Below are 25,935 nucleotides of genomic sequence, written 5' to 3'. Positions count from 1 at the left end.
CTGCAGTCATCTTTAACTATGTATCTCTAGTTTACTGTACCTGTTTAAAAACATAGTATGCCATGTTTGTTATTGTTGACTTTACAGCACAGAATAAAAGTTGAAGTGGTATACTAATAAGATGACTGATTTTCAGCCCTTTGCTTATTTTTTAAATTTATGTAGTTATTTCAGAATTAGAGAATTTTTCGCATTGATGTGAAACATTGCTTGCATCCTAAAAGTTATCCAAAAGTATTTGTTTAATGATACGTCTTACAGAAATCAGAAAATGTTTATAGCTCTTAAACAAGCATAATGCATGCACAGATTATAAAGGTTTGTCTCTTTCAGCTTCTTGTAGAAATTGGATAGTGTCAGATTTGCAGAAAAGGTTAAATACTGATTGTCCTATATTTTTTTTTTAATTGCTGAATGTTACTAAAATGATGCTTCCAAACAACAAATAGACACAGAGGGACATAAAGTAATAACAAACTTTTTTTTCTCTGTCTTAGGTTTGCAGAATTCTTATTTACAGAAGAATTTAAGTCTGGTTCCCGGGCACTAGAAAGCATATATAGTCTGTATGAAGGTTTTTCAGGAACTGTGTGTTTCCTGACTGACTTGCTGCAACCCAACCAAGCCGAGTTTCCTCTCTTCAGTGTCTTTGTCTAAAGACTGGTGTTCTCCAGGGCCACATCCCAGAGGTAGTGGGAGAGGGCACCTGCAGTTCCACTTACTTTTCAAGACAGGCTATTTACAAAACCAGACGGGGTACCACTAATGCTAGCCTTAATGCAGCTGGGAGGCAGATCAAAAACAACACACACTGGGGCTTGGGGGTGGGAAAGTGTGTGGTCAAAATAAATGGGTCAGGGGGGAAAAAAATTGGGGGAGCTGATTGAATCTGGTGTTGTAGATATTTATCTAAGTATTCAAATGAGAGAGAAAGGGGCATTATCAAATTTTTAATTTGGTGGAAAAAAAGGCAAGCTAGAATTGCAGGGATGTGCAAAGAAGAAACAGTGATGCACCCAGTAGGTTTTAAAAAGGGTCCTGCAAAAACAATTCATGGAGCAATGCACTAACTGGGGAGGGTGTTGTAGACATGTCACTGCACTTGCCAAAGGCAAAATCTGGGATTTTTTTACTTAAACCACGTCTGCTAGTTTTAGTAACATGTATTAGGAAAATCTGTATCTTTGAGCTCTTTGGTCCTTATATCATGCATATAAAGGTAGTTTCATAGATAGCTGTGTGTTCAGGCTGCAGTTTCACAGTTCTTTCAGTGGGGTCTCACGTGGGTAAATGAGCACTGAATTGGACCCTTCCTTTTAGAGCTCAGTCTGTGGCAGGGAGCTGGTCTCCTTTCTGATCTACTGTAACTGTGTCATGTCTTGTCAGTACTTTCCCAGCCACATGGAAGCCATGAAGAAGACTTGGATTAAAAAGTTCTGTAGTAAGGATACAGCAGGCAGATGCTTTCTTCGTGGTACAGCATTGCTAGATAAGTATCATTCAGTGATACAAAAGATTCCTTTAAAAATTAATTACTTTTAGCAGCATTTCTGAACAGTACCCTAAGTGTTTTAGTCGATGGAAAACCTATTTTCCTTGATGAATTCTTCACTATGAACCCTGCAAAGTGATTACAATCCTGGGATGGCATATTGATCCTCAGAAAAAAACTGATAACAAAATTCAAAATTGCTTTTTTTCCTAGTTAGCAAAATAATGTATATGCCCAAATGATTTTTAGCTAGAAAATAATTTAGATATAAATAAATGGGTTGCTCAATACTAGTTGCACTAGCACATATACTTGCAATTATATGCTGTTTTCTATGTATTGTAGATATGATGACATGGTACTTGAAAGCTAAAGAAAACACTAACATAGGTTTGTACTTAAAATAGAAAATTAATATCTGTATTTAAAATACATTTACTATTTATTTAATTTTATTTATATGGGAATAATGTCTGTAAAGACAAATCGGGAAAACCAATATGTTAAAAACTGAAGTCAGAGAGAAAAAGCTGCTGTACATGCACTGCCAAATAATGCAGTCCCTCTTCCTGCATTCTCAGCTGGAGGAGATTACAATTTCTTTATTTTTAATGCCTAATGGATTAAAGTTCCCATTTCATTTCAGTGGGCTTTGATCAGGCTATAAGTTGGAGCTTGCAGTCCTTCCACATTTTAATATAATAATCCCTTCCTGCTCTTGCCACTGTTATTTTAATGAGATGCCTTGCATTATTATGAGCTGCAGATAAGGATTTCTGTTACTCTGTCTTGCACTGTGCGGCTCTAATTAATTACTTAATCATAGAAATAACCATATTCCAATGATGAATAAAGCAGTGCAGTTCTGTATCAGTTTGTCAAGAATTTAGGTATCTTTTAGTGAATGGAAATGTTAAAACTCTATACATTTATGAGTTTATTAAAACACATTAGTTAAAAGGTTAACTGGTCTTTTAAGAAAGCCACTAAAGTCACTTGGTTACTCTGAGCAGTGGGATGTGTGCACACAGAGGGATGAATTCCATAGGGAGGGTGTACACATGAGACTGAATCAAAAAGTCAATGGATATGGGAGTGTGCTCTGCCCAGCCCTGTGGAAATGCTCCTGTTAGACCAGAGCAAAGTCAATTGTCACTAGCAAAGATCCCAAATTCATTAGGATTTTTTATCTAGTTGGTTCCTGTAACACATTTGGCTCCTATATTTCATAGCTTCTTAACCTTCTTAAAGAAAAGTTTAAGGAAGGTAAAACTTGGCCTATCCACTTCTTTTAAATGGGATTCTTAACAAATGCCAGGATATAAACATTGAGCTCAGTGTTTTTCCTGTGTGTCTGTCTCTCATTGTAGAATTTCTTCCAATTCACATTCAGAGGAGACTCTGATCTTCTCTGTGCTGTGATCAACCTCACGGGCAAAACAGATCTCCTGTCCCCACACAACCATTCTTTGTATAGTAAGCCACATGTTTTGGAGAGAGAAAGAAAACAGTTATTTGAGTAAGAGTTAGTCCATTCAACAATGAGAAAACTCACAGAACCACCCAGTTTTTGAAATCTAGATCCCAAACATCTCTTCAGGTTATGTGAGCTCAGCACTGACTCTGGCAAGGGCAGCACACAAACATCCAGTCTCCTGGGATGCATCTGGTAAAAATCTTGGAACATATTTGTTCATCTCTTTCATCAGATGTGGCAGTTTGAGCTCACTCTCAGAGATTTGTGGCTTTTCTTACCTGACCTGGCTGGGTTAAGGTGGTTTCTAGATGTGCTGCAGTCACAGCTTCTGAACACAGTGCAAATACACCCCAGGGCTCTTTAGAATATGGTGCTCCTTAAATGTGCAGGGTTTTTTTCATCTTTCCCCTCTATATTGTCTTACCTGATTTTCTCTCTGTACTATATATGCTGTTACAAACGTGCTGTTGCAATCTTTATTTCTTGCTTTTAAGACATTGACAGAACAGCAACCTGAGTAGAGCTGTCAGCACTTTCCAGTGTAATAAAAAGTAAGGTCCTCTGTGTACCCTTCTTCCTGCTTTGAAAAATCAATCTTGCAACCTTTGCTAGACTTTCTCCATGGGATGCTGCCTCCTCCTGCTCCTGAATTGGGCCCTTATGGACTGAAAAAGGTATTCCTGAACAGATTCTGCCCTGGTGCTGTGACAAAAGACTGTTGTGGGAAACTCAAGAAGCCTCTTTCAGGGTGTAAAACACAGTAACTATGTCATGTTGGCACATTAGTTTCTTGGCTGTGTTTAGTTTCTAAAGTGTAGGCAATAGAAATTTAAGTGATATAATAGTATTTCTGATTATGCTGTTAAAGCAAAGAGGATGCATTATGTGGGTATTGGTGCTTATTTGTGATGTACCTGTGTTTGTGTGGTGCTATTTGTGAGTAAAGCTGTAGATTACACTTCTGTTTAAGGAGCTATATACTGTTCATGACTTTTAGCCTGCCATCCATAGATTACTGTCAGGGAATAATTTTGAGGGAAACTAGGTCTGTAGTGTCCAGATCAATTGATTTCAGGATTCATAGAACCAGATGCAATAGGTTTTATCAACAGTACAGTCTAGCAAATATATCTTTATTTCTACCTGCTACTCACAACATTTTTGTGCCACTGCTTTCAATATCTGCTTTGTTTGCATCATTGTTGCCTTCAGTTTCCCTGCCTTTGTTTCCCAACCAATGAATAACTTGAGGAGGCTGAAGAAGCAGCCCAGGTCTTTTGTTCTTGAAAATAAGATTGACTGATTTTGCTTAAGCAGGGTGTTCCACTAACTTGCATTATGTTATTTTATGCTCCCAGATGGTCTCTTCTCACTGGTTGTGCCATATCCCACCTGCTAAGGAAAAATCATTATCCTGTGTAACAACTGTAACTGTTGTTTTACTTCATTAAATAAAAGAGAGATTTTCTAGGGAGCATGGTCACTTCTGGTGTTTCAGTTCTGTTAGGACAATTGAAACCAAGTGAAATGGCTAAACATTCCAAAATATACTTTGAAATAGTTCTGGGAAATATACATAAGGGAATGCAAGTAAAGGGATCACCTTTATTGCTACTCTGTTAAATTAAGTAATGCCACTTTGATGTTCTAATACTGATTATATACGGACATGGAAAGAACATGACAAGAATACTGATTGGTTTTTTTAATACTGTGGAAAAAACTGAACCATAGGTATCTGCTGTATTCAGAAATGTAGAGGGGCAATATGTGCAAATGGAAACTTTGGTAAGCAATCAAGTTTTTGTACTCACAGTTTTCTGCATACACAGTTACAGCATCTGCCAACATATTGCATGTTTTATGCCAACAGTGACCTATTTTAGTGTATGCATGCATTTTGGGAATATATCCTTGTTCTTTGGATCTCTGAGGTCTGCCAAGTAAATCTCAGGTGCAGTAATCTTCCACATACCTTGAATATTCACTGGCATGAGTGCATATTCTAATCTGTAGGAAGATTAGTATATCAGGACTAAAGTTGCCCTATAGATTTTCAAAGAGTAATCTTGCTCTGAAGAAATGACAATTGCTGGCTGGCAGCACAGCCTGAACTGCTCTGAGAAGACATTTCAGTTTATATAAATATGTCTTAGACTAAGCAGTAGCAGCAGAAAGCTAAATTGAAAAGAAATACGAAAATGACCAAAAATCCCACTATGAGGGGAACAACATATTTCAAAGCCATAAGCCAAAAATGCTCAGGGCCCCAAAACAATACAGCAATTTAGGGGTGTGAATAGGCATTTTCCAAGGGAATAGCACAGTGTTTCATGGCACAGGTAGTGGTAAAGCAAGCACTGTGCAGGTTTCAGCTGCCTTGAACAGCACTCCATTGCCATTATAGCAAAGTCATCAAATGTTAAAAAACATTAGCCTGTGAAGGAGTTGCCTGTAGCTGAACCTACTGCCTACTCCTATCTTTTAATGGAACAGAAGTGATGTGCACTCTCCATGATGAGGCAGTTTAAAAATTACATTCAAGAAGCCAGTAACACCAACTTTTCAATCTGCCTTTGAATTATTAAACTTGACTTTTACTGTCACCGTTGGTCCTACACCCTGTATATTTGAAATTCTACATCATTCTCTCAAAAAAAATTAATTTATAATTAGCAATCTGCTTGAAAATACATAAGGCCATATTTATTTTTAATGCATAGAAGGGAGTTCCTTGGCTTTGTTCATTGCATGACTCAAAGATAATATTGGAGGCATTTAGGTCAAGTACAGCAATACCAACTAGAATGGCAGAAAATTAATTAAAAATTCATTTTGCCCAGTGGTATAATGAGATTTTAGTGTACTGATATTTAGCAACAGCATTATATGACTATGTAGAAGTCCTTAAGTCAATTATATCCTATAGGGAATAGAAAACAGATTCTAGTCCAACATATATTTTTACATCATATAGAAGAAAAAGGCTGTTGGACCAGAAATTTAAATCTGCTTCCACCTTCATTACCATGACCACACAAGAGAGGACTTCCTTTAACAATGGTCTGGTTTTGCCACTGAATTTACCTCCTGCACTCGTTTTAGGGCCTGATAGGCCACCTGCTGATGTCAGTGGTGAACCTCCATTTGATTCTAGGCATGTAAGTTAACTCCTTCCACATGTGTGAAACAGGGGTAAAACTATGTCATTCCAGACCCCTACAAACTTTCCTTTACACATAAGTCCCATGGAATTAGTAAGTCTTGTTTGCATAGTGTGAGGAAAACAAAGATGTTTGCATATGCAGGGCCCTATTTGATAACAATTTATATACATTTTATCTCAATATCTCTGCAATATACGTGAATACCAATACAAATAAAAAGTACAGGGAACTTAAATGGCATTATTTCATGACTAGTTTGTGTTGGTGACACTTGATTATTCAGTATATTCCAGTGTGTGATGTTCATTCCTTGAGTACGTGCCACAGCCTAGATTGATTTCTCAGTGTTACAGCCATTCACAGCCATGATGTGGTAACAGGCCTGTAGAATCAAGGTTGATTTGATTCTTTAGAGATGCACCTTATTGTTTGAAAGCAGGACCCCTGCTTTTCTAATATTTTAAACACTGTGATCTTTCAGAATGTGTTTATTGTATTAGTTTTGTATTGTAGATTATGATAGAAACTAGATTTTATAGCTTTTTAAAAGCAGTGATAATACAAAGCTTCATAGTGGCAGAACAAACTGTGTATATCCATATTATGAATATTAAAGCTGTGATTATATTTTGCCTTAAATAAAAGTCCAACCTTGAACAGTATGATTTTGCATTGGATTGTTTATTTCTGTACTTATCTATCATAGTGCTGGCAACTCTTCCTTCCAGAATAGTCATGACTCAGTGCTCCAAAAGCTTTTCAGTGGTTATCAAAAGTAAAATAAATCATTTTAGAATGAGATAAATCATCCAAGCTGTACACAGCGCTTAGCTAAAACACCTCATGGTAGTTTCCCACAAGGCAAGACAGATTGCTTTTGGCCTGTAGATTAACGTTTCCCACCCCAGGTTTTTGTTGCTAGTCTGCTTAAATCTCAGTTTTCATGGCCTCTTGCCTTTCCAGAAACACCTTTCCATTCCCAGTGAAGGACATAAGCATTGAATTAATCTAGGCCTGCCCACAACAATGTTTCCATCTTTGTCATCATGAGCTGAGCTCAACTTGAGCTGAGCTCAACTTGAGCTGAGCTCCAGATTTGCGAGTGCAGTAGTTAAATAAGTGGCCACGTGTTTATTGGCATTTTTTGTGCAAATCTCATGACACCCTAAATTGCATTAAAGTACAGTAGCAGTTAAGCAGAAGTAGCCAGTAGCGTTATCCCATTAGTGACATCTCAGACTCCTTATCTTGCCGCCTTCTTGTACTCCTGTAGGTCCCCGGTCCATAGCTAACCCCCACATGCAGATCAGCAATTACCTGGGAACAGGCAAGGAGAAATGAGATCTATCACCAGAGCCAGCTGAGCATGAACCAAGCACCTGCACCAAGAGGAGGAGGGAAGCGATGAGTGGAGACTCTTGTGCCAGACAGAGGCACCATCTGCCAGCCTGGCTTGGTACCTCAGTTTTGTTTCTTGCCAGGTGCTCAGGTTTTCATGGAGGGACTACAAAGGCTTGTCTTTTCCTCAGACTGTCACCTTGTGCTGCTCATCCATGCAGGCATCGGTGATACTGCTGGGGTGACCATACATACCTCCAGAAGGACTCCAGAATTTTGGTGGCGAGGGAGAAAGGATCCTGCTGGTGAGGGGGAAAGGCCCAGGGACAGCAGGCAAATGCTGCAGGTCAACAGCTGCTGTCACAGCTTAGGGTTCTGTGGCCCAAAGAACCTTTGAAGGAAAAGGTGTGGCAAGCAAGAAGAGAGCCACCTGGCAAAGTGCTAAAAGGGCACCTGTGACACTGCCACAGTGTCCTGATCAGAGAGACTGAGCTGAGTGCAGCAGGGGAGGCTCCTCCGCACTCACAACTCCTTCTCTGCCTTTTATTTGCTTGGTTTGGTTGTGGGGTTTGTTTGTTTATTTATTAAATCATCTCTCAGCCTTTATTGTTGGACAGGATTGTTTTCTTCCTGGTACAGACTTTGCCCTTGCCTGTTCCGTTCAGATCTCTATCACTCTCTACAAGTCCCTGGCAGGAGGGTGTAGCCCCGTGGGGGTCAGTCTCTTCCCACAAGGAGTGATAGGACTAGAGGACACAATCTTAAACTGCACCAGGGGAGGTTTAGGTTGGACATTAGGAAGAATTTCTTCACAGAAAGGATGATTAGACATTGGAACGGGGGCTACCCTGGGAAGTGGTGGGGTCCCTGACGCTGGAGGTGTTTCAGGAAAGCCTGGACGTGGCACTCAGTGCCATGGTGTGGTTGTCTTTTCCAGCCTGAGCGATCCCGTGCTGTGTGGTCTCCCCAGCCTGAGGAAGCGCCCTGAGGGGCACCCGCTCTCCCCTTCCCACCCCCCCCCTCAGCTCGGTTCTGTGTCTGACGGCTGAAGGACACACGATGAGGGGCAGCTCCCAGCGCACCGCCAGGGAACCTTCCCCCGCTTCCAGCCCGGTCAGGGTCGAGCCCCGGCCAGGATCCAGAGCCGGGCAGGATCCGAGCCCGGCCAGGATCGACCTCCGGCCCGGATCCAGGCGCAGCCTGCAGAGGCCGCGGGCCGACAGCGAGCGCGGCGCTCCCTCTGGCGGGGACTGGGCCCTAGTGCGCAGCGGCTGGGCGGGCCGGGCTGGGGCGGCCGCTGCGATGAAATTCCCGGGCTCCGTCCTCATCTCCCTCGTCCTCTTCATGTCCGAGACGGTGGCCGCGCTGTGCCTGAGCGCGGGGTACCGCGACGCGGGGGACCGCATGTGGCAGACGCTGACGCTGCTCTTCGCCCTCCTGCCCTGCGGGCTGGTGCAGCTCAGCCTGGTCTTCATCCACCGCGACGTGAGCCGCGACCGCCCGCTGGTGCTGCTGCTGCACCTGCTGCAGCTGGGGCCGCTCGTCAGGTCGGTGAGTCTGTGCCGCTTTCAGCGGGACGGGGGCCGGGGCCGAGCCCGGGGGCGCCCCGAGCCCCCCGGCCTTTGTGCGGGGCGGGCGGGGCCGCTCCCGCTCTGCACCGGCCGGAGCCCGAGCGCGTCCTGCCGCAGCTGCGGGAGAGCGGCGTCCTCCGGGAATCCTCGGGCACAAAACTGAGGATTTCACCCCTGGGGAAAGGGGCTCAGCCCTGCCGGGCCACGGGGACACGAGAGAGCCCCGCTCTCCGCTGGGTTTCCATCCCTGTGGCTGCTTGCAGATGGTTGTGTCTGTTCGCTGCTGCCTCATCCACAGCGCTTTGCTCTCTGCTCACTTGCAAGAGAGAACGGGAGATTACTCACTCTGTTTCGAGTTCAGAACAACGATAGTACCCATCCCATCTGTGCGTCTTGGAACATCAGTGATGCTCTAGTTTGTCTCTTCTTTCCAAACGTGAGCTTCCTGACCCAAATTGTTTTGGAGATATTTTCCTATTCCAGTTCAATGTCTCACTGAAAATACCCTTAGGAAAAAAAATCAAAATATTTAGATGAAAAGTGTGTGCAACTCCAAGACAAAATGTTTCATGGGGGCATTAATTTTAAATTTATATTCAAATCTTTTATTTAAAAAGAAAGGGAATTAAATGCAATGTGTCTGTAGTAGAGGCTAAGAGAAGTATTACCAACTTCTTGAAATTCCTGGATAGTGTGTAAAAGAAAGATTTGTTCACATTAAGACAAGTGAACAGTTTGGATGTTACAAATTATCTTACACCAAACACTGACTTCTTCTATAACCATGCATGGATATTTTTTTTTGTTTGCTTTGTTAATATTTTAAAGATGTTTAAGTTCTGGCTTAACAATTCTTAAAGAGCTCTGATTTTCTAATAGCTAATAACAATATGCTTCCACATTCTTGGAATTGAAGGGAGGAACCAAAGAGAAAGAAACTATCAGAAATTAAGTACATGACTTTTGTCAATATAAATCAGTTTCTCGAGGTCAGACAAGGAGAGAATAATGTCAATCTAGCATATGTGACGAAGCAGACAAAGGATTTGAGCAACAAGAAGAAATTGAAGGATTTTCTTTTTAATTATATGAAAGCAACATAGATTTATATTTTGACTTCAAGCACCAAGCATGACTTGACTTTCTGTTTCTTTCTCAACATCAAGTTTTCTGTTTACAGCACAAATCTTATCTTGTGCAGAGTGCAGTTCCTGCTCTCTGGTGAACTCCCAGCTGCGATCACTGCTGTAAAACTAGTGAGCATATGGAAGCCCTCTCCTCTCCTCTAGTGTGTTGCCGACTCTGCACTTCTTCCTTTCTCAAAGATTTACAAACCTAGCGTTTCCAGGAGGTTTGAAGATGTGCTGCAGCATAATTGTGCCATAGTCCCCATGGCATCATTTAGGCATGACAAAGTGATGTATGTTGACCTCTCTCTAAACCCAGGATACCTGGAATTATAATTACTAGTTAAAATAGGGTAGTACATTCATGCTACCTGAAGAACTTATTTTCTGCTGAAGGCTGGAAGGACTCTACAAATTAGAAGTTTCATACAAAACAACCTCTTTTTACTTTTAGGGAAATGTGTCTGTTTGTACGATACAGCACAAAAGTCTGGGAAGGCAGAGTGATCTGAGACAGTAAAATGTTTTGGGGTTTTTTCCTTCCTTGTCTTCCTGGAGCTAAAGATTGCTGTATCTGTCAGAAGAGGAAACTGATTGCTTCCTGTCAGATATAGCTCTGCACTGTAAATATTGTTTTCAGCATACAAAAGACCCTCCCTTTCCCTGCTTTGCACAGAAGGCTTTCCACCCTGTGTGGACTGACATACACACAAGGCTCAGGTGATAGCTAGAAGGCAAAGTATATTTTGGTTGTGTCATCACTGCACTGTGGCTTTCACTTTTCCTAAGCTGAAAAGGACCATTGTCCTTGGAGGCATTTTCCTCCATCCTTGTAGGCAAACCTCTGTTCCTTTGCTCCAGAGAATCCTGCTGCTCGCAGTCATCTGCTTTCCTTGCGTGAAGCCCGGCTCCATCCTCCCTGCTGGGACTCTTGTGCCTCACTGGCACAGCCCAGGGCTGCTTAGGGAGGACTGGGTCAAATTAGGTCAAATAGGACATAGACAGCAGAGCCTCCCCAGGCTCTGTCTGCTGTGGCATGGGAATGAAACATTTAAGAACCTTGAGGCTGTGTGTGATGACATGCTGCAACAGAGGGATGGCAGCTTTGGCTGGCTTTAAAAGAGCCTTAACACCAACTTTTTAACGATTTCTGGTTTGGTATGATACAGAATAGTCAGGATTTCTCTGTTCAGATTTAAATACTTGGATATCAGTGCACTGCTTTATCATCAGCCCATGTGTGTTGTGTGAGTTTCTCTTCATCGTCTTAAAATCTAGATTTTTTTTTTCCCCCTGCCTTCCTTTTTTCCTCAAAAAAACCAACCTTTAAATTTTGGGGAATGGTTTGGAAATATCTTGGCAGGGAAGGAGGGTATTTAGCCTTGCAAGCCAAATGATTCAGCCTATTTTGAATCATCTGAATGATGGGAAAAAAGTACTTTCTCTCACAGAACCTTCTTGCATGCCACCACCTTCCCCAAACACCCACACTCCACCTGTTCAGGAGGCACTTGCTGTCCTGCTGCTGCCACTGGAAGGACTAAAATTAGGTAGCATTCCTCTTCCTGGAGAGGACTTTTGGTGTACTGTTAATGTACCCTCTTAATTTCTTCTCCCACTCCCTAGGAGTTTCTCTATAAATTCGGAGCAATTTGTAGAGCAAAATTCCTATCTCCTTTGGAGGCCTGGCTGTTATCCTTTGGATGCAGGCATGCCAGAGGCTCTGCAGAGACTTGGCTGGAACAAAGTCACTGCAGGTTTCTGGGCATCATGTGGGATTCCTGCAGTATTTCAGGTCAGTGCCACTCCTTATGAGTGCACTAATTTGTCTGGATGCTTAGATGTATTCAAATAGGTTTGGTTTTGGGAGGATTTTTTGTAAAAGGAGATTATTTTACCACATTAAGTAATTTATAACAGAAAAAAATACTTAAAACAGTAGCCAGTGTCAATGAGAGGTTGATTATTTTTGTCTTTTCTCTAGAGAAGGTCATGATGAGCTTTTTAGCTCAGGCTGCTTCTGTGCTTGGGCTGGTCTCTTTGTTCACTTCATTTGGATGGCACTTCTAGCACCAAAGTCATCTTGAGAATTTAAGTGCTACATAATTACTGGATGTCATTTTGCTGGTGTACTGCTCTACACTTCAGGATTTCTTCAAAGTGTAAATAACCCCTTAGAGAATCAGGGAATTGTTTAGGTTTGAAAACACCTCTAAGGTCGCTGAGTTCGAGTGATAACCCAGCACCACTGTTCACCACTAAACCATGTCCATGAACGCCACATCCACAGGCCATTTGAACATTTTTAGGCATGGCAATTGCACCACTTCCCTGGGCATTTATTCCAATGCCTAACTGCCCTTTCAGTGAAAAAATCTGTGCTAATATTCACCTGAACCTCCCTTGGACCAACTTTAGGCTATTTCTTCTTGTCCTGTCTCTTGTTATCTTGGGAGAAGAGACTGATCCCCACCTCACTACAACTTCCTGAGGGGCTGTAGAGAGCAATAATGTTCCCCCTGAGCCTCCTTTTGTCCTTACTCTTCATGATAGGCACCAGAGAACCCCCTGTTAACTTGTTTGCCCTTTTCAATTCTTCAACTAATAAAAGGATCAAGAGCTGAAGTGCAGATTTCCAACAAACTGACTTGGCCAGTCGTGGCTTACAGTCACACACTGGTGTTGGGACCGTGAGTCTGCTGGATGCAGGAGTTCCCTCCCATCTGATTTACTGAAGGCTGTACTGAAGTGGCATCATCAAAACCAACCAGTGTGAACCTGGCAGTGGTTCCTTCTGGTACCAGCTTCATGGAGAGGGAAGTTTGAGTGACTGCAGGTGTCTTTGGAACTGTGTTCCCCAGTGCTCTGTTTGTGCAGTGTGAGCCCAACCTGTTCTGTGTGAGGAGATGCAGTCAGGGGAGGGCTGGGTCAGCAGAAGGATGAACTCTTTCAAAAAACATCTTGAGTAAATATAACAGGCCCCCTATATAGAACACTAATGACTGTTTTCCTCGTGTTATAATAGGACAAGGTTATAAACAATAGATTTATTTTTTTTTAATGAGATCAGGCTTTGTTTCTCAAAGCATAAGGAGAAACAATTACATGTCTCTATCTACCATGTAGACAGCAGCACAGCAGATGTAGGAGGAAGCTTGCATCGAACTGCCAGAGGAGCTGCTGTTATGGCCAGTTTGACTCTGTAAGCTGCAGGAAGTAAAAAAAAAAAAAAAAAAAAAAAATTTTTCTATAGTCATTCATGTTTTGGGCATCTAATTCTGTAGTTTGAAATCTAATAAGCTCTAATGGTGCAGGTACTGCTTCAGTGACATTGTACAGAAGCTTTGTCTCTCATGGGTAGTCTCTCTTTGCTAGTGACCTGCTTAACAGTTCAAAATAGAACAGGTCTAAAAGCTTCCTCCCTTCCTTGTAGAACTTCATTGGCTGACCTCACTGTAGGACATCCTGCTAGCCCAAAACTTTACAGCTGTTGATGCACCACCCTCTTTTCCAGATGGGAGGAATTTGTCTAGATTCTCTGCAGGCAATTTTCTTTCCTTTATTCTTTAGCAGATGTGTTAGGTGTCCATGGTGAGATGAGCAGAAAGTCAGTATGGGTAAAAGGTAAAAGACTGAGTGAGAAACAGATCTTTGCCTGATGCAGGTAAGTAAATCTGTAGGACTGATAAGTCTTTTTCACACCTCTCTGAAGAGAAGGATTAGTAAAATTTAAGAATTAGAGAAATCTGCTCATACATTTGCAGTGGGTATGTGTGGATAGGTCTCAAATAGCTGTTTGTTCTTGGAGTGCCGGTTAGGTGTGGAAAGTTCCCTGTTTTCATTGCTTTCTCCCTCTTCACACCACCATTATTTTGCCTGTGTTCCAATCCCACGCGTCCATGATTAAAAGAGGAAATGAGGTGCTCACTCTCAGCAAGCATATAAGTGCAGGATTATTCCTCCTACTTAATGTGCAGAAGACAAATGTGTTGCGGCTGAATCATTCTTTGTGGGCACCATCAGGATGCCTGAAAAAGTATGGCTCTTCTTTCTGCCAAGATACAGCAGCAGGGGAGAAAGTCATACCATCCTCTTCTTACCTCTTACTGTAGAAAGCAGATCTGACTTTTTTCCTCAAAGCAATTTTAGTTCCTTTGGAGCCTGTGCTGTGGTTGTCAGTGCCTTACATGCAGAGGAGACAGCTGGCTGCTTGCCTTCTGCTCTTGACACCATGTGAGGGGCTCTTGAAGGAGCCCTAAACATCATTGCAGGAGATGGATTGTGCAGAAGTTGGGATCTCTCACTCCTGTCCATCTGGAACAGAGAAGCATCTGGAGCAGAGCAGCAACAAGGGCTTCTGTGGAATTCACCATGCTGCAGGAGCTTGTTACTGTAGGGGAAAGCTGCCATGAAGCAATCCCCTTCTTGCATTGTCTGTTAGTTGTGTTTCATGCTAAAAAAGAGAAAGCCAGGCAGTTCATTTAAAGACAAGATGCCCCACCCCTCACTACTTTACAGGCAAAGTCATAATCAGATGCAGCAACATGATCTGCATTGATTCTTCATCACATGGACCCTTCTCACCTGGGTGGTCATTCAGGTTTGTGTGTCCCTCCCACATTCTATTCCTTAAACTTTTAGATTGGTGCTTGTTCTTTCTGGTGTGTCAGCTGCCAGTCTGCTCCTGTTCGAAGCAGTTTCTTGGGCAGTGGCACCAGCTGGAATCCTGAGTGCATTTGTTATTTGTCCCAGAAGGCTTGACTTCCAGAAACACTCTTGCATGGGACTGGAAGGGCCTGGGGGAAAATGGGCATCTTCATCAATGTAATCTGAATGCTTGCATATAGCATTTTTTATTACTATGTTGTAGTGGTAAAAGCCCCATTTGGCTCTAAGGTTTGCTCATGAGACCATTTCACATTATGTTTGCTTTTCTGTATGGACAAAAAATTCCCATCACAAACAATATATTGCTACTTAATACCCAGCTAGTAAATAAAAATCAAATTCTTGCTCCAAAACCCGGTGTTTGGTTGATCATAATGTTTGCTATTGTCAGTAGTCTCATAAATCTGATTTCTTTAATAGGAGCACTACATATTTTTTAGATGGGTCCCTAGACTATATCTGCTTCTAATCACACACAGCAAGAGTTCACAGCCTGATGCTGAGATCCAGTTTTCCATAATATACTCAGACTTGCCCTCAGTTCAGGGTGAATGCATGGCTGTGAATACTAAATGAGACAAAAATGGTCTGGGATCTTTCTTTTTGGAATAAAATCAATTTGTTGGTTTCACAATCTATGCCGGCTTCATAAAGCCACAGTGCTTTGATAGTTTTGCACACTTTATTTTTGGCTGTAGGGATTCTTTCATGTGGGACAAGATTAACAGGGAGTGAAAAGATTAACGAGGGGAAGACAGAAAGTCACCTCTGTGAATGAAGTGTCCAGAGCAGCAGGAATGTTGAAGAGCTTTAGTCATAATGATAGCTGAAGCCTAGTGAATCAGGAATAGTACCACACAATCCCAAAACTACTCTTTATCTTGAGTGGTTGAAACTTGCTAGTGGTCCAGTTAGAGGAAAAGATGAAGTAAAGTTTATTAAAATAAACAGAAGTAATTTTTTCTTTCTTCTCCCTTGGTTTGGCTCCACTGTGTTTAAAGTATGAAAAACTGCAGCAACTGGAAACACTGCATCTTCTTACTTAGAATTTTTTTTGGTGAGATTATATTAATATTTCTTTAACAGTACAATAAATGTAAGTACACTCTAAGAACTAAAGCTCCTATTCTTGTGCCTTTTTAAAAAAAAAAATGTTATTTCAAGGGTTGTGAGGCTCAAAACTGCTCCTTTTCACTGCTGTGGCATGTTACTGGTGTTTTGAACCATTGCTTGGTAAAGTTTTGAGGTATGTGCACCTCCTTGTACCCTGAGCTTCTCTCTTCAAGTGTTTTAAGGTAAAGGTATGAAAAGTGGGTTTATTGCCATGTCACATTAGCATGTCACAGATGTATAGATAACAAGAAGGAAAAAACATGAAAATCTGAAGAAACACACTTCCAGTTTGGGTCCTGGGTCTGGCATCCTTGTAGGGGATGAGCAGTTTTAAGGACTTCAGTGGGACACCAGAGAGCAAGGGCAGCTCATATAAAATGATTAAACCTCCTCCCAAATCTGAGTACTACAAGCAGCCCAAAGGGCACTGCCAGGTTCCTGCCCTCTAGTAACATGTAGTTCGTGTTTTAAAGAATGAAATTGTTATATTCCAAGTTTACCAGGAGAAAACTTACAGGCTTTGCTCTATGAAAAAAATGGCTTAGGATTTATTATGTAATTGCTTAAAATACCAGGAAGTGGGGAAACCTTTCATTCTTTCATTTTCCCCTGTTACTCTAATTGTTTGCTTGTAGGTGTGTGGAAGCCTTTTACATTTACTTCCGTGCTGACAAAGTTGAAGAGCCCTATGTCAGCATCACAAAGAAGAGGCAGATTCCCAAGGATGGGTACTCAGAAGAAATTGAGAAGGAAGTGGGACAAGCTGAAGGCAAGCTGTGCACACACAGGTCTGCATTCAGCAGGGCCTCTGTGATCCAGGCGTTCCTCGGCTCAGCGCCCCAGCTCACGCTCCAGCTCTACATCTGTGTCCTGCAGCAGGAGGTCACGGTTGCCAGAAGTAGGTAGAGGTGTTCTTATGACCTTTCTGGTGTTTGGGTAGGAGGGCAGTCAATTTTAGCTGCCCTGCACAGGAACCAAGCATTCTGCAATGGGTTTCATCTCTGTGATAGCTTTCAAGTTTGGTGATGTTGCTTTCAAGTTTATATTGTCATGTTTTAGACTGACACCTTCTGTAGCACGCTTGGGTTGCTATGAAAACACTGACCTGATAAAGTGACCATTATGGTATGAGAGGGAGGCAGCTGGAGGGACCAAGCTGTCTTCATGAAGAAGTTCAAAAAGTTATGTCCATTCCAATTTGGTTTTTGAGCAAAACTTTCTGGAAAATTCCTTGGGGTACACTGTTTTTTCATGCTGCCTTAGGGATGGTGTACTTTCAGGAATTCAGTTTTAAATATGAATTAAGGACATTAACTATCTTTACTTGTGCCAGACTCTGATTCTGGAATCAAAAGGCAGGACTCAGTAAACTGCTATGCAACTGTGGTCATCTCATCTCTGGACCCAAGCTGTTCATCCTTCACCAAGCAGTGCTGCACAACATCAGGACACATCACCCATACCAGGACACATCACTCTTACTATGGGTCTCTGCATCTTGCTTCCATGATGTGCTGCTAATTTTCTGGCTCACCACTAAATGGAGAACCCTGCTGGTCATGGGACCAGCAGCTTTTCAGTGTAATAAAGGACTTTGGCACCTGTGTGAACTTGAAGGTGTGTTTCTACTGAAACACTAAATAGCTCTTGGTGTATCTCTAAGGCCCTGAGAGGATCTTTACCAGCTTCATAGCTAAGGAGGCTGAGGCTGAAGTGATAAGTTAATAATTGAAATAAAGTAAAATATTATTATTATAATAATAATAGCAATAATAATAGTAATAGTAGTAGTAGTAATGAAGGGGATAAAGAGGGGTGAGAGGGATGGAGGGAGAGAGAGGGAGAAGAATAAAGCCCAAGAAAGACAAGGGGCACCCAAACCATCCCGCAGCACCTATCAGCCCCTCCCAGACAACTGCCTCTGGTTCATACACTAAGCATGATACCAATGGTATGGAATATCCCTCTGGATAGTTTGGATCATCTGTTCTGGCTGTGCTTCTTCACAGCATCTTGTGTACTTCTTCACTGTCAGAACATGAGAAACTGAAAAATCTGTGACTTAAAGTACTGCTGAGCAACAATTAAAACAGTGTGTTATCAACATTATTCTCTTAGTGAATCCAAACTCAGCACTGTATCAGCTACTAGAAAAAAAATTATCTCTACCCCAGCCAAAACCAGAACATCATAGCAGTAATTTCTTGGAAGACATTACTCCTTCCAGTTCCTGAATTCTTCTTAACTAAGGTAGGTTCTTCAAATAACCATGGCATTTGTGATGTGGGATGGGGACAAAGTGATTGAATCCTTTGTTGAACAGTGCAACCAGCAAAATCTCCAGTCACTTTGCTGTAGATGGAATTTACTTGAGAAAGGTCACCTTTTTATTGTGTTTCTTTTATTACTGGTTTTGACCGTAGTGGTCATGATTTCCAAAGAGAAGTCCTGTGTTCCAGATGATCAGAGAACTGCTTATTTCATAATCATTTGTAATGCTGTATTGCTTTTAGCTTTTTCAGTCACTGCTGAGATGAGTTGTAATCACAAACTGATATGTGACATTCCTTGGGTGAAATGACCAGAGATAAGCTGGCTCATCAGAGAGTTTGGTGAACCCACTTGCAAATGCAGCAGTTATTTCATGCTTCCCAGGAGCATCTCCATACAGATGTAATTCTAAAATACAGAAATGTAAAGAAAAAAAAAAGTTTTAGGAGCAATGTCGATGTCTGTTAGAACTCATTCATCATAAAAACAAGAGTCCTAACCATATTCTTGTTGTGTGTATCTTAGCTGCTGATATAATTGAATGAATGAATTATATGAATTAAACTTCCTGCAATCTCTTCATCCAGCCAGCCCAGTTCTTGTTCCACACTTCAGATGTCTTCAGTTTCCCTGTTCTTTGACACTGGTCCTCCAAATTTCAGGCTCTCTTCCATTTGCAGCTGGTATAATTATCACCGTCTTGTATTTTGATTTTCACATGTTTTTTTCTTGTCTCCTCGTCAGTCTGTTATTTCTCTGGATTCTTACATACCCTATCATTCTGAGTAAATTCTGTTCAGGGGTGATGAGGTCAGTATCACCTGAGAACCTGAAGCTGTTTACCATCATGCTGGGGGCATGGCGTGTCTCTTTCAAATCTGTTTGAAACTCCATATTGCTTCTGGTGTTGGTTTGAGCACTTGTGAAAAGAACATGCATCCTTGCCTAGCCCTTTGCCAGCCAGGGCCATGCTGCATATTCCTTGTGTGTTTCATGGCATTCATTAATTTCTCTGGATGTTTTCTTCTGGTTTATTGGGGTCTTGCCAGTGTCTGGCATTCTTCAAAACTCATTTCACAGTCTGCCAAGAATGTAAGATCAAGACAACCAGAGAACTGCAAAAGCTGGACCAACTCTTGAGGTTAGTGGTGAGCGACATAAAGCTTTGGTGACTGTCTGTCATGAAAAGTGTAAAAATGTTTGATGTAGTACAACACTGGAAACCCACATGTATTAGCCTAATCTGAGTCCTAGCTCTATTTTGTATACATATAACTATAGTATCTATAATAGATTTCAGTGGTACCTGTGAGGAGTAAAATTCACTGTCTTAGCAGTTTCTGAAGTGGGAAGGACCAGGGCTTGGAAGGACTTCAGGTGTAATAACAAAACACAACAAAGTAAATCAGTGCCTCCCTGGATGACTCTGTGGGTATCCACCTCTAATTTGTAAGAGGAAGACAGCCTTCTGGGAGGAGGAAGGAAGAAGAGAAATGCCGCCTTTATAGGGACTGATAGAGGATTTTGAACTTGTTCCAGGGGAAGGTATTTTGCCTTTTAAACTTACATTTCTTTGCCTGCTCAGGATAAGTAAAAGCAACTGAGTTGCTTTTCAGTTTCACTCTCAAATTTCCCTTAGTGGTTCCTTCAAATGATCTTTCTCACAGAGTTAATTATGTTTGAACTGAAGGTTTGGTGACAATAATGAGCTTTTAGGAAAGGAGTAGGACTGGACTAGTGTATACTAGTGACCAGAATCAGCATGACCTATTTTCTATCAATGGAGAAATGCCACTTTTGAAGGCTTGAGTTCATAAGACAGGTTTGAGATTAATAGATTCCCTAAAGTGAAATTGGGGAATAAGATCAACGTTTCAGCTTGTCAAAGCAGAAAGCAAGCAGAGTTCCAGCACAGCAGCACTCAGTCCCCAGTGGGTACATCTTTATCTTCCTTTAACTCTGAGAATATTATTTTGCTTCATTAGCTGCTGGAATTTATGTTCTTTCACAGCTCAAAACTACAGGAAAGATTTTGTAAAAAGCCATAGGACATCAAGCAATATCCTTGACTGAACTCACCTTCTCTCCTTTCAGCTGATGCTTTTCCAAGATGTAACATTTAGAAAGGCCCAGCTCTGTGTGCCTCTTTGCACATAGGTTTATTGTCACATGCTTATTTTAAGTCATTATTAGAGACATTATTCAGTGCTGTAAAAAAGATGTTTAAAAACTACTGATTACCTACTAGCAATTTCAAAATAAACATTTTCAGAGAATATATGTAACACAAAACTGGCAGTACAAAATTACCATATAAAATGATAAATGCTTCTCACCTTACTGAGTGCCTTGGAAAATTAGATATAAAGACTTAATTATTTTCCAAAGTAATTCAGAGGTGTTTGTGGATCATAATGGAAAAGAGATTAGCTGAAATGATAGAGAAAATTCTCTTAGAAAGCTGTTAGAGATCTTAAAATACACTTATTTATTTCAAAAGATTGCTTAGAAATTAGTGACTTATAATTAAGAAAAAAAGCCCAAACCCTGATAATTTTGGCAATATAGGTATAGCAAAACAGGGAATCCAGTTTATTTGTAGGATATTGGCACACAAACTAATTGAAAGCTGCAGAAAACACTGGTTGCTAAGCATTGCAAATGTAATTGACATAATTAAGAATTCCCAGCTCCGACTATTTTATCTGATGCAATATCAGCTATTCAGCATGTTCATAAAATTTTGAATAAATATTTATATAATTGTGTATGCAAATATTAAAAATCCTGTAGGCAGTTAGCACTTTGTTTATTCTCTGTGTCCAGTATTCATGTACATTTGTACCTACTTAATATGGCAAGACAGGATGCCCTCTTGCAGTGCCAAGTAACATCTGGTCTCTGCCTTCACTTTCTGCAGAATTTAAATGTGAAACCTTCCTTTCAGGGATTCTGGGTAGGTGGGAGGTACTGTAAATTGACCTGAACTTAAAGACATTTTTAATAGGAGTGGTTTTTTAACTGCATTATACAAATGGGTGTATAAAGAAAATTGATGTATAGGAAAACACAGTGCAGACAGGTGAGTAAATGTCTCTCTACACAGTCAGAGACAATGTGGACAGTGCTGTGTTTAAATTCCTTCAGCTTTCAGTTTTGAGCTGTATCACATAACTTTCTTGTGATTTGCTTCAACACAAAACTTCACAAGCACCAAGTTATCTGCAGGTCCAAGTTACTCCAAAGTTTTAGCTTCTGTTTTGCAGTTTTTCATCTGTATGGGAAGGGCGTAGCACCCCTGTGCCTTGTACTGTAGGAGTTTGGGAGCAAGTTGAGCACTTACAACTGAGCTGTGGAATTACCAAGGACAGCCTGTGTATGAACGGCCCTTGTCAGGGGGAGAAGGAGAGACACTTATCACTGCTAAGTGCCTTCTTTTTCTTACTAGCTACTGAATATGTATCAAACAGGACCCAAAATAGGAGGTAGGATTAGAGTTATGTGTTGGGTTTAACTGAGGTAATTTCCTTCACACAAGTATAGGCTGGGAATGGCTCCTGTGGCATTACACCCTGCTGGGAATGCCCAGGAGTGTCTGATGATGACTGCACCTGCACTCCCCTGATACAATGTCTGCTGCTAAACTGAAGGTCCTGATTTGTCTTTTCTCTTTGTAGGTATTTTTATGGTGCTTTCTCTCCTGTCGATTGTTTATGGCGCCTTACGCTGCAACATCCTGGCTATTAAGATAAAGTACGACGATTACGATGTGCGTGTGAAACCTGCTGCCTACCTCTGCATATTCATGTGGAGGAGCTTTGAGATCGCCACACGGGTCACTGTGCTGGTGCTTTTCGGTTCAGTCCTTCGAATCTGGGTTTTCCTCATCGTGCTACTGAATTTCTTAGGTTACTTCTTCTACCCATGGATTCTTTTCTGGCTTAGCAAGTCACCATTTCCTGAGAACATAGAGAAGGAATTGAGCAGGGTGGGCACTACCATCGTCCTGTGCCTTCTCACATTCCTGTACGCTGGCATTAACATGTTCTGCTGGTCAGCAGCGCAGGTGGAGCTCAGTGACCCTGACTTGATTAGCAAATCCCAGAACTGGTACCAGATGACCGTGTACTACATCGTGCGGCTGATGGAGAACGCCTTCCTCCTGCTGATGTGGTACATTTACAGAACAGACTTCTACCTGTATGTCTGCGCCCCAATGTTGTTCCTGCAGCTCCTGATAGGTTACTGCATGGGCATCTTCTTCATGTTGGTGTTCTTCCAGTTCTGTCACCCGTGCAAAAAGCTTTTCTCTGCCAGCATTACCGAAGCTTTGCTGTCCTGTTTCAAGATCCTCTACTTTATTTGCCAGCATCACAAATCCACTCTACTGAAGGGCAAGGTGGCAATGAAATCTCCTGAAAATACCGATGAAGCACGGGGCAGTAGCAAGACAATAGATTCTCAAAACAGGAGTATTCATCAAAGTGTTTCTTCCAATGCCTAGTACAACTGGAAGCAAGTAGGTGCCTTTGGAAGGTGGCAGATCACCTGCTGGGAACATTGTGTATCTTAGACATTGTGTCTTGTGGGTAGGATTTCTTTCTTGCAGGTGTAGCACTGCATGATGGCTGACATGCCTGTTTTTGTGGAGAACAGTGTATGAGTATTTGTGTCTGTGTGTGTTTGTGTATGGAGAGCAATCGTTGTTTGTAGATTTCTATTTCAGAGCCTTTTTGCACATAGATTTATTGTCACATGCTTATTTTAGGTCATTATTGGAGACATCATTCAGAAACTGTCCTGATGCTCATCTTACTCAGGAAGTCTAAGGATGGAAGGCAATGAATATTATTTCAGATAGGGTGTCCCATGGCATGCCATCCTAGCATGGAAACAGAGCTTAGAGCTGGACCACGTATGGACTGTAGCTGTGGTCTGTTTTGATCAAATTCTAGACTATTTTACACTCTAAGCAGTGTAATAAGGTAATACTTCTCTCAGTGGTAGAAGAATTGGACTTGCACAATGCACTGTAGTCTGGGTTGCCATGAAACAGCCAATTTGCCAGCACTGGCAGGGAAATGTGACTCTTACTGAGGATGTATAAAGAGGGGTTATTGGCTTTGCACTGTTTCACCCTTCATGTTTACTGCTTGTTAGGAAGGGAATTAAATTTAGCACATTAATTGTGATGTTCTGGAATAGCTCATTTTCCTTTCATTATAATTTCTTTAATACTTTGTAATGTTCTGGTGTCAGGGTGGTGTTCACTTTATGTAAATATCTAGAGGCTGGGCAGACAGTGTGTACCAGTCATGTAGGTGCTCTCCAGTGCACATCTCCGGGGAGTGATTCACCCCATCTCAAAATGTGGTGATACGAATCACTCTCTGGAGACCTGTTACTCAGTGTTAACCAGATGCCTTCACAATTAGTTCTGACTATCCATCTTCCTTTTAGATGGCTGAAGTTAGAGAGATCAGCATTACCCTGATTGTCAGGAGTTTGGCAGTGCACCGAGTAGGCAGCTCATTGACTTCTTGTACTGGGATAGAAGATGCTCATTCCTTCTTTTTGAGCTGTAATTTTTTATGATTAGTTTAATATCATTAATTCAAAACCCTCTGACTTCTTTACCTCAGAAGTATCACAATGCTGAAGTCTGAAAGAGAAAATGGAAGTCATTGACTTTTTGTTCTCAGCAATACATCACCACAAATAAAAGCGTTTCAGTATTTTGCAAGTTTCTGAGAAAGCTTTAGCAGATGAACACCCAAGAATTTAGTGAAAATACACAAACCCATATGTATTTTCACAAATTAAGTGAAAGCTTTTTGCACTTTGTTTGCTTAGCACCTTCCTAACATTTCTTTTGAGTGTTACACATTATGGCTGCTCATGGGAACAAATAATGGATGACCCAAAGCATCTCCCAGTGTCCGAAGCTTAGTCTCCATTCTGTCATTATGCAGGATGTGAAGCTCTTAATAGGGATGACATCATCATAATTGTTTAAGAAGTGTCTCAAACTCAGGTCTGGGGTCATTTATAATGAAATATGTCACCTGCAGTACTGCAAAGACATAACATGCTTTTATTTTTTTCTTTTCTACTGTATAAATGAATGTCTTCATATTTCAGTTTCATTAGAGAGTTATGTTTTCATTTTGCTTAATATGTGTCTGTATATGGTATGTATCTGTAGATGCCATTAAATTATTGGTGGGTGGTAATGGGATTTTTGGCCTGAATTTGCCGTGTGAATGTAACTCATATTTGGGGAAGACACCAAACACCTCCATTCTAATTTCTCTGAGGAGAATAGAATAGGGAAGTGACTCCTTGAAGACACGACTGTGTTTCTCTGTACCTTTGTATGTAAAAGTACAGCATAGTATTTCTCTGTACTTTTCTGGATGTAAAAGATTATTGCTTTTCTTTTCCAGTAGTGAGTTAAAGGAGAAAGGAAGAATGTAACCCTTTCTTCCAAAACTGTGGAGTTCACAAGTTTTCTGATGTTCTTAGCCAAAACTGAATATGTCTTTATAGCTGGACACTCATCAATATCAATAATCAGGGAATTACAATGGCTGCCTATCTACAGATGTACCCAGGTCTGAATTGTTAGTCTTTGGGGGAAAACTTAAAAAGTAACTTCATGTGTAGTAGCTCATATTTCAAGAGAGGGCACAAAGCAGGCTTTGGACACCATCAGTGGTGGTGCAGTTGTGATTGTGCCATTTGGAAACAGTGAAAGCTTCACAAACCTCAGCCAGGTTGGTGCTAGAGTGAAATGTTGAAGTCAAATATAGGAGAGTTATAGAGCCAGGAGCTCAGAATGAATACACAGAGTACCATTAAACCTCACAGACTACTGTATATGCATATTTAGAGTGTGTGCCATATTACTTCTTATTTTTATACCAGTCTCCTGAAGTGCATGCATAGGGGGCTGAATATTTAAATCACTGTAATGAGAGGGAGAAAAAATAATTTATATGGGTTCTTTTACTGTCCTATGGTTTTGCCTTAGCTGTGCAGAATAACCAAATACAGTTCCAGCACTCCACCAGCACGAGGGGCTGTTGCCTGTGCAGTGCCTGGTGTCTCCACGGCCCGGGTGGTTTATCCAGCTGTGCTGCCACTGCTGGTAGTGGAGGGGAGTCACAGACACAACGATAATGTGTTGGTCCAGGGTTTTGAGGGAGCAGCTGATTTTTCTGAAGTGTGCTGTAAAGCTGGGAGAGGCCGTTTTTCTCCAGATAATTACTGTCAGAGGGTTTTGTTATCGGTACACCCAGTGGCTGCATGGAGAGGACAGTATGAGCTACAAAGTCTGTCTGTGTATGAATGAGTGATCTCTTGCTGCAAGTTCACTGTGCTTTTACTCTCCTCTATGAATGTTAGAGGGGCCTGTGTGTTCCATGGAAGGGTTTAGGGCTACTGCTGAAAACTGTACTCTTTGGAGTAATCTTGAGTCACACAAAAGATGGCTCAGCAAGGATTATTTGTGTATTATAAGAGTATGCAAGATCTGACATATGGGTTTTCTTTTATACTTGTAAAACACAAATTAAAACGTTGAAACTATCCCTCAAGTTGTGTTGGTGTCAGTTCTTAGTGTGCTGCTTTCAAGAAGTTCAAAGTAAAGGTAACAGAGCACACTGTCATCTGTCACCACACAGCAGCAAAAATGTTTTCAAGAAGACCT

At 41.4% G+C, this 25,935-nt stretch overlaps 2 protein-coding genes across 3 annotated transcripts in view; both read left to right on the top strand.

Annotated features, from left to right (window-relative positions):
• Window positions 1-6,787, top strand: part of LANCL3 (LanC like family member 3) — a 35,771-nt gene extending 28,984 nt beyond the window's left edge. Inside the window, exon 5 of the mRNA XM_058829253.1 lies at window positions 498-6,787. Within this exon, the coding sequence (XP_058685236.1) occupies window positions 498-657 (160 nt within the window). The 3' untranslated portion in view covers window positions 658-6,787. The remainder of the gene's footprint in view (window positions 1-497) is intronic.
• A 1,971-nt stretch (window positions 6,788-8,758) lies between these two features.
• XK (X-linked Kx blood group antigen, Kell and VPS13A binding protein) lies at window positions 8,759-25,814 on the top strand. Of its 2 annotated transcripts, XM_058829502.1 has the most exons (4): window positions 8,759-9,021; window positions 16,589-16,851; window positions 21,902-22,743; window positions 22,993-25,814. In XM_058829502.1, the coding sequence occupies exons 1-3, from the start codon at window positions 8,777-8,779 to the stop codon at window positions 22,726-22,728; spliced, it is 1,335 nt and encodes a 444-aa protein (XP_058685485.1). In that variant the 5' UTR covers window positions 8,759-8,776; the 3' UTR covers window positions 22,729-22,743; window positions 22,993-25,814. The 2 variants fall into 2 exon arrangements, with proteins under 2 accessions (XP_058685485.1, XP_058685484.1); XM_058829501.1 differs by having other exon boundaries at window positions 21,902-25,814.
• The last annotated feature ends 121 nt before the right edge of the window (window positions 25,815-25,935 follow it).

This window comes from Poecile atricapillus, chromosome 1, assembly GCF_030490865.1.
Source record: "Poecile atricapillus isolate bPoeAtr1 chromosome 1, bPoeAtr1.hap1, whole genome shotgun sequence".
Lineage (NCBI taxonomy): Eukaryota > Metazoa > Chordata > Aves > Passeriformes > Paridae > Poecile > Poecile atricapillus.
Note: the sequence above shows the minus strand (reverse complement) of the source record. Positions and strands in the feature narration are given on the sequence as shown.

Bases quoted from the DNA above. Each gene is read 5' to 3' on its own strand.
- XK (XM_058829502.1), top strand. From the start codon at position 8,777: ATGAAATTCCCGGGCTCCGTCCTCATCTCCCTCGTCCTCTTCATGTCC. The intron at 9,022-16,588 runs GTCGGTGAGTCT...GTTTGCTTGTAG, and splicing joins CAGCTGGGGCCGCTCGTCAG to GTGTGTGGAAGCCTTTTACA. The intron at 16,852-21,901 runs GTAGGTAGAGGT...TTCTCTTTGTAG, and splicing joins GGAGGTCACGGTTGCCAGAA to GTATTTTTATGGTGCTTTCT.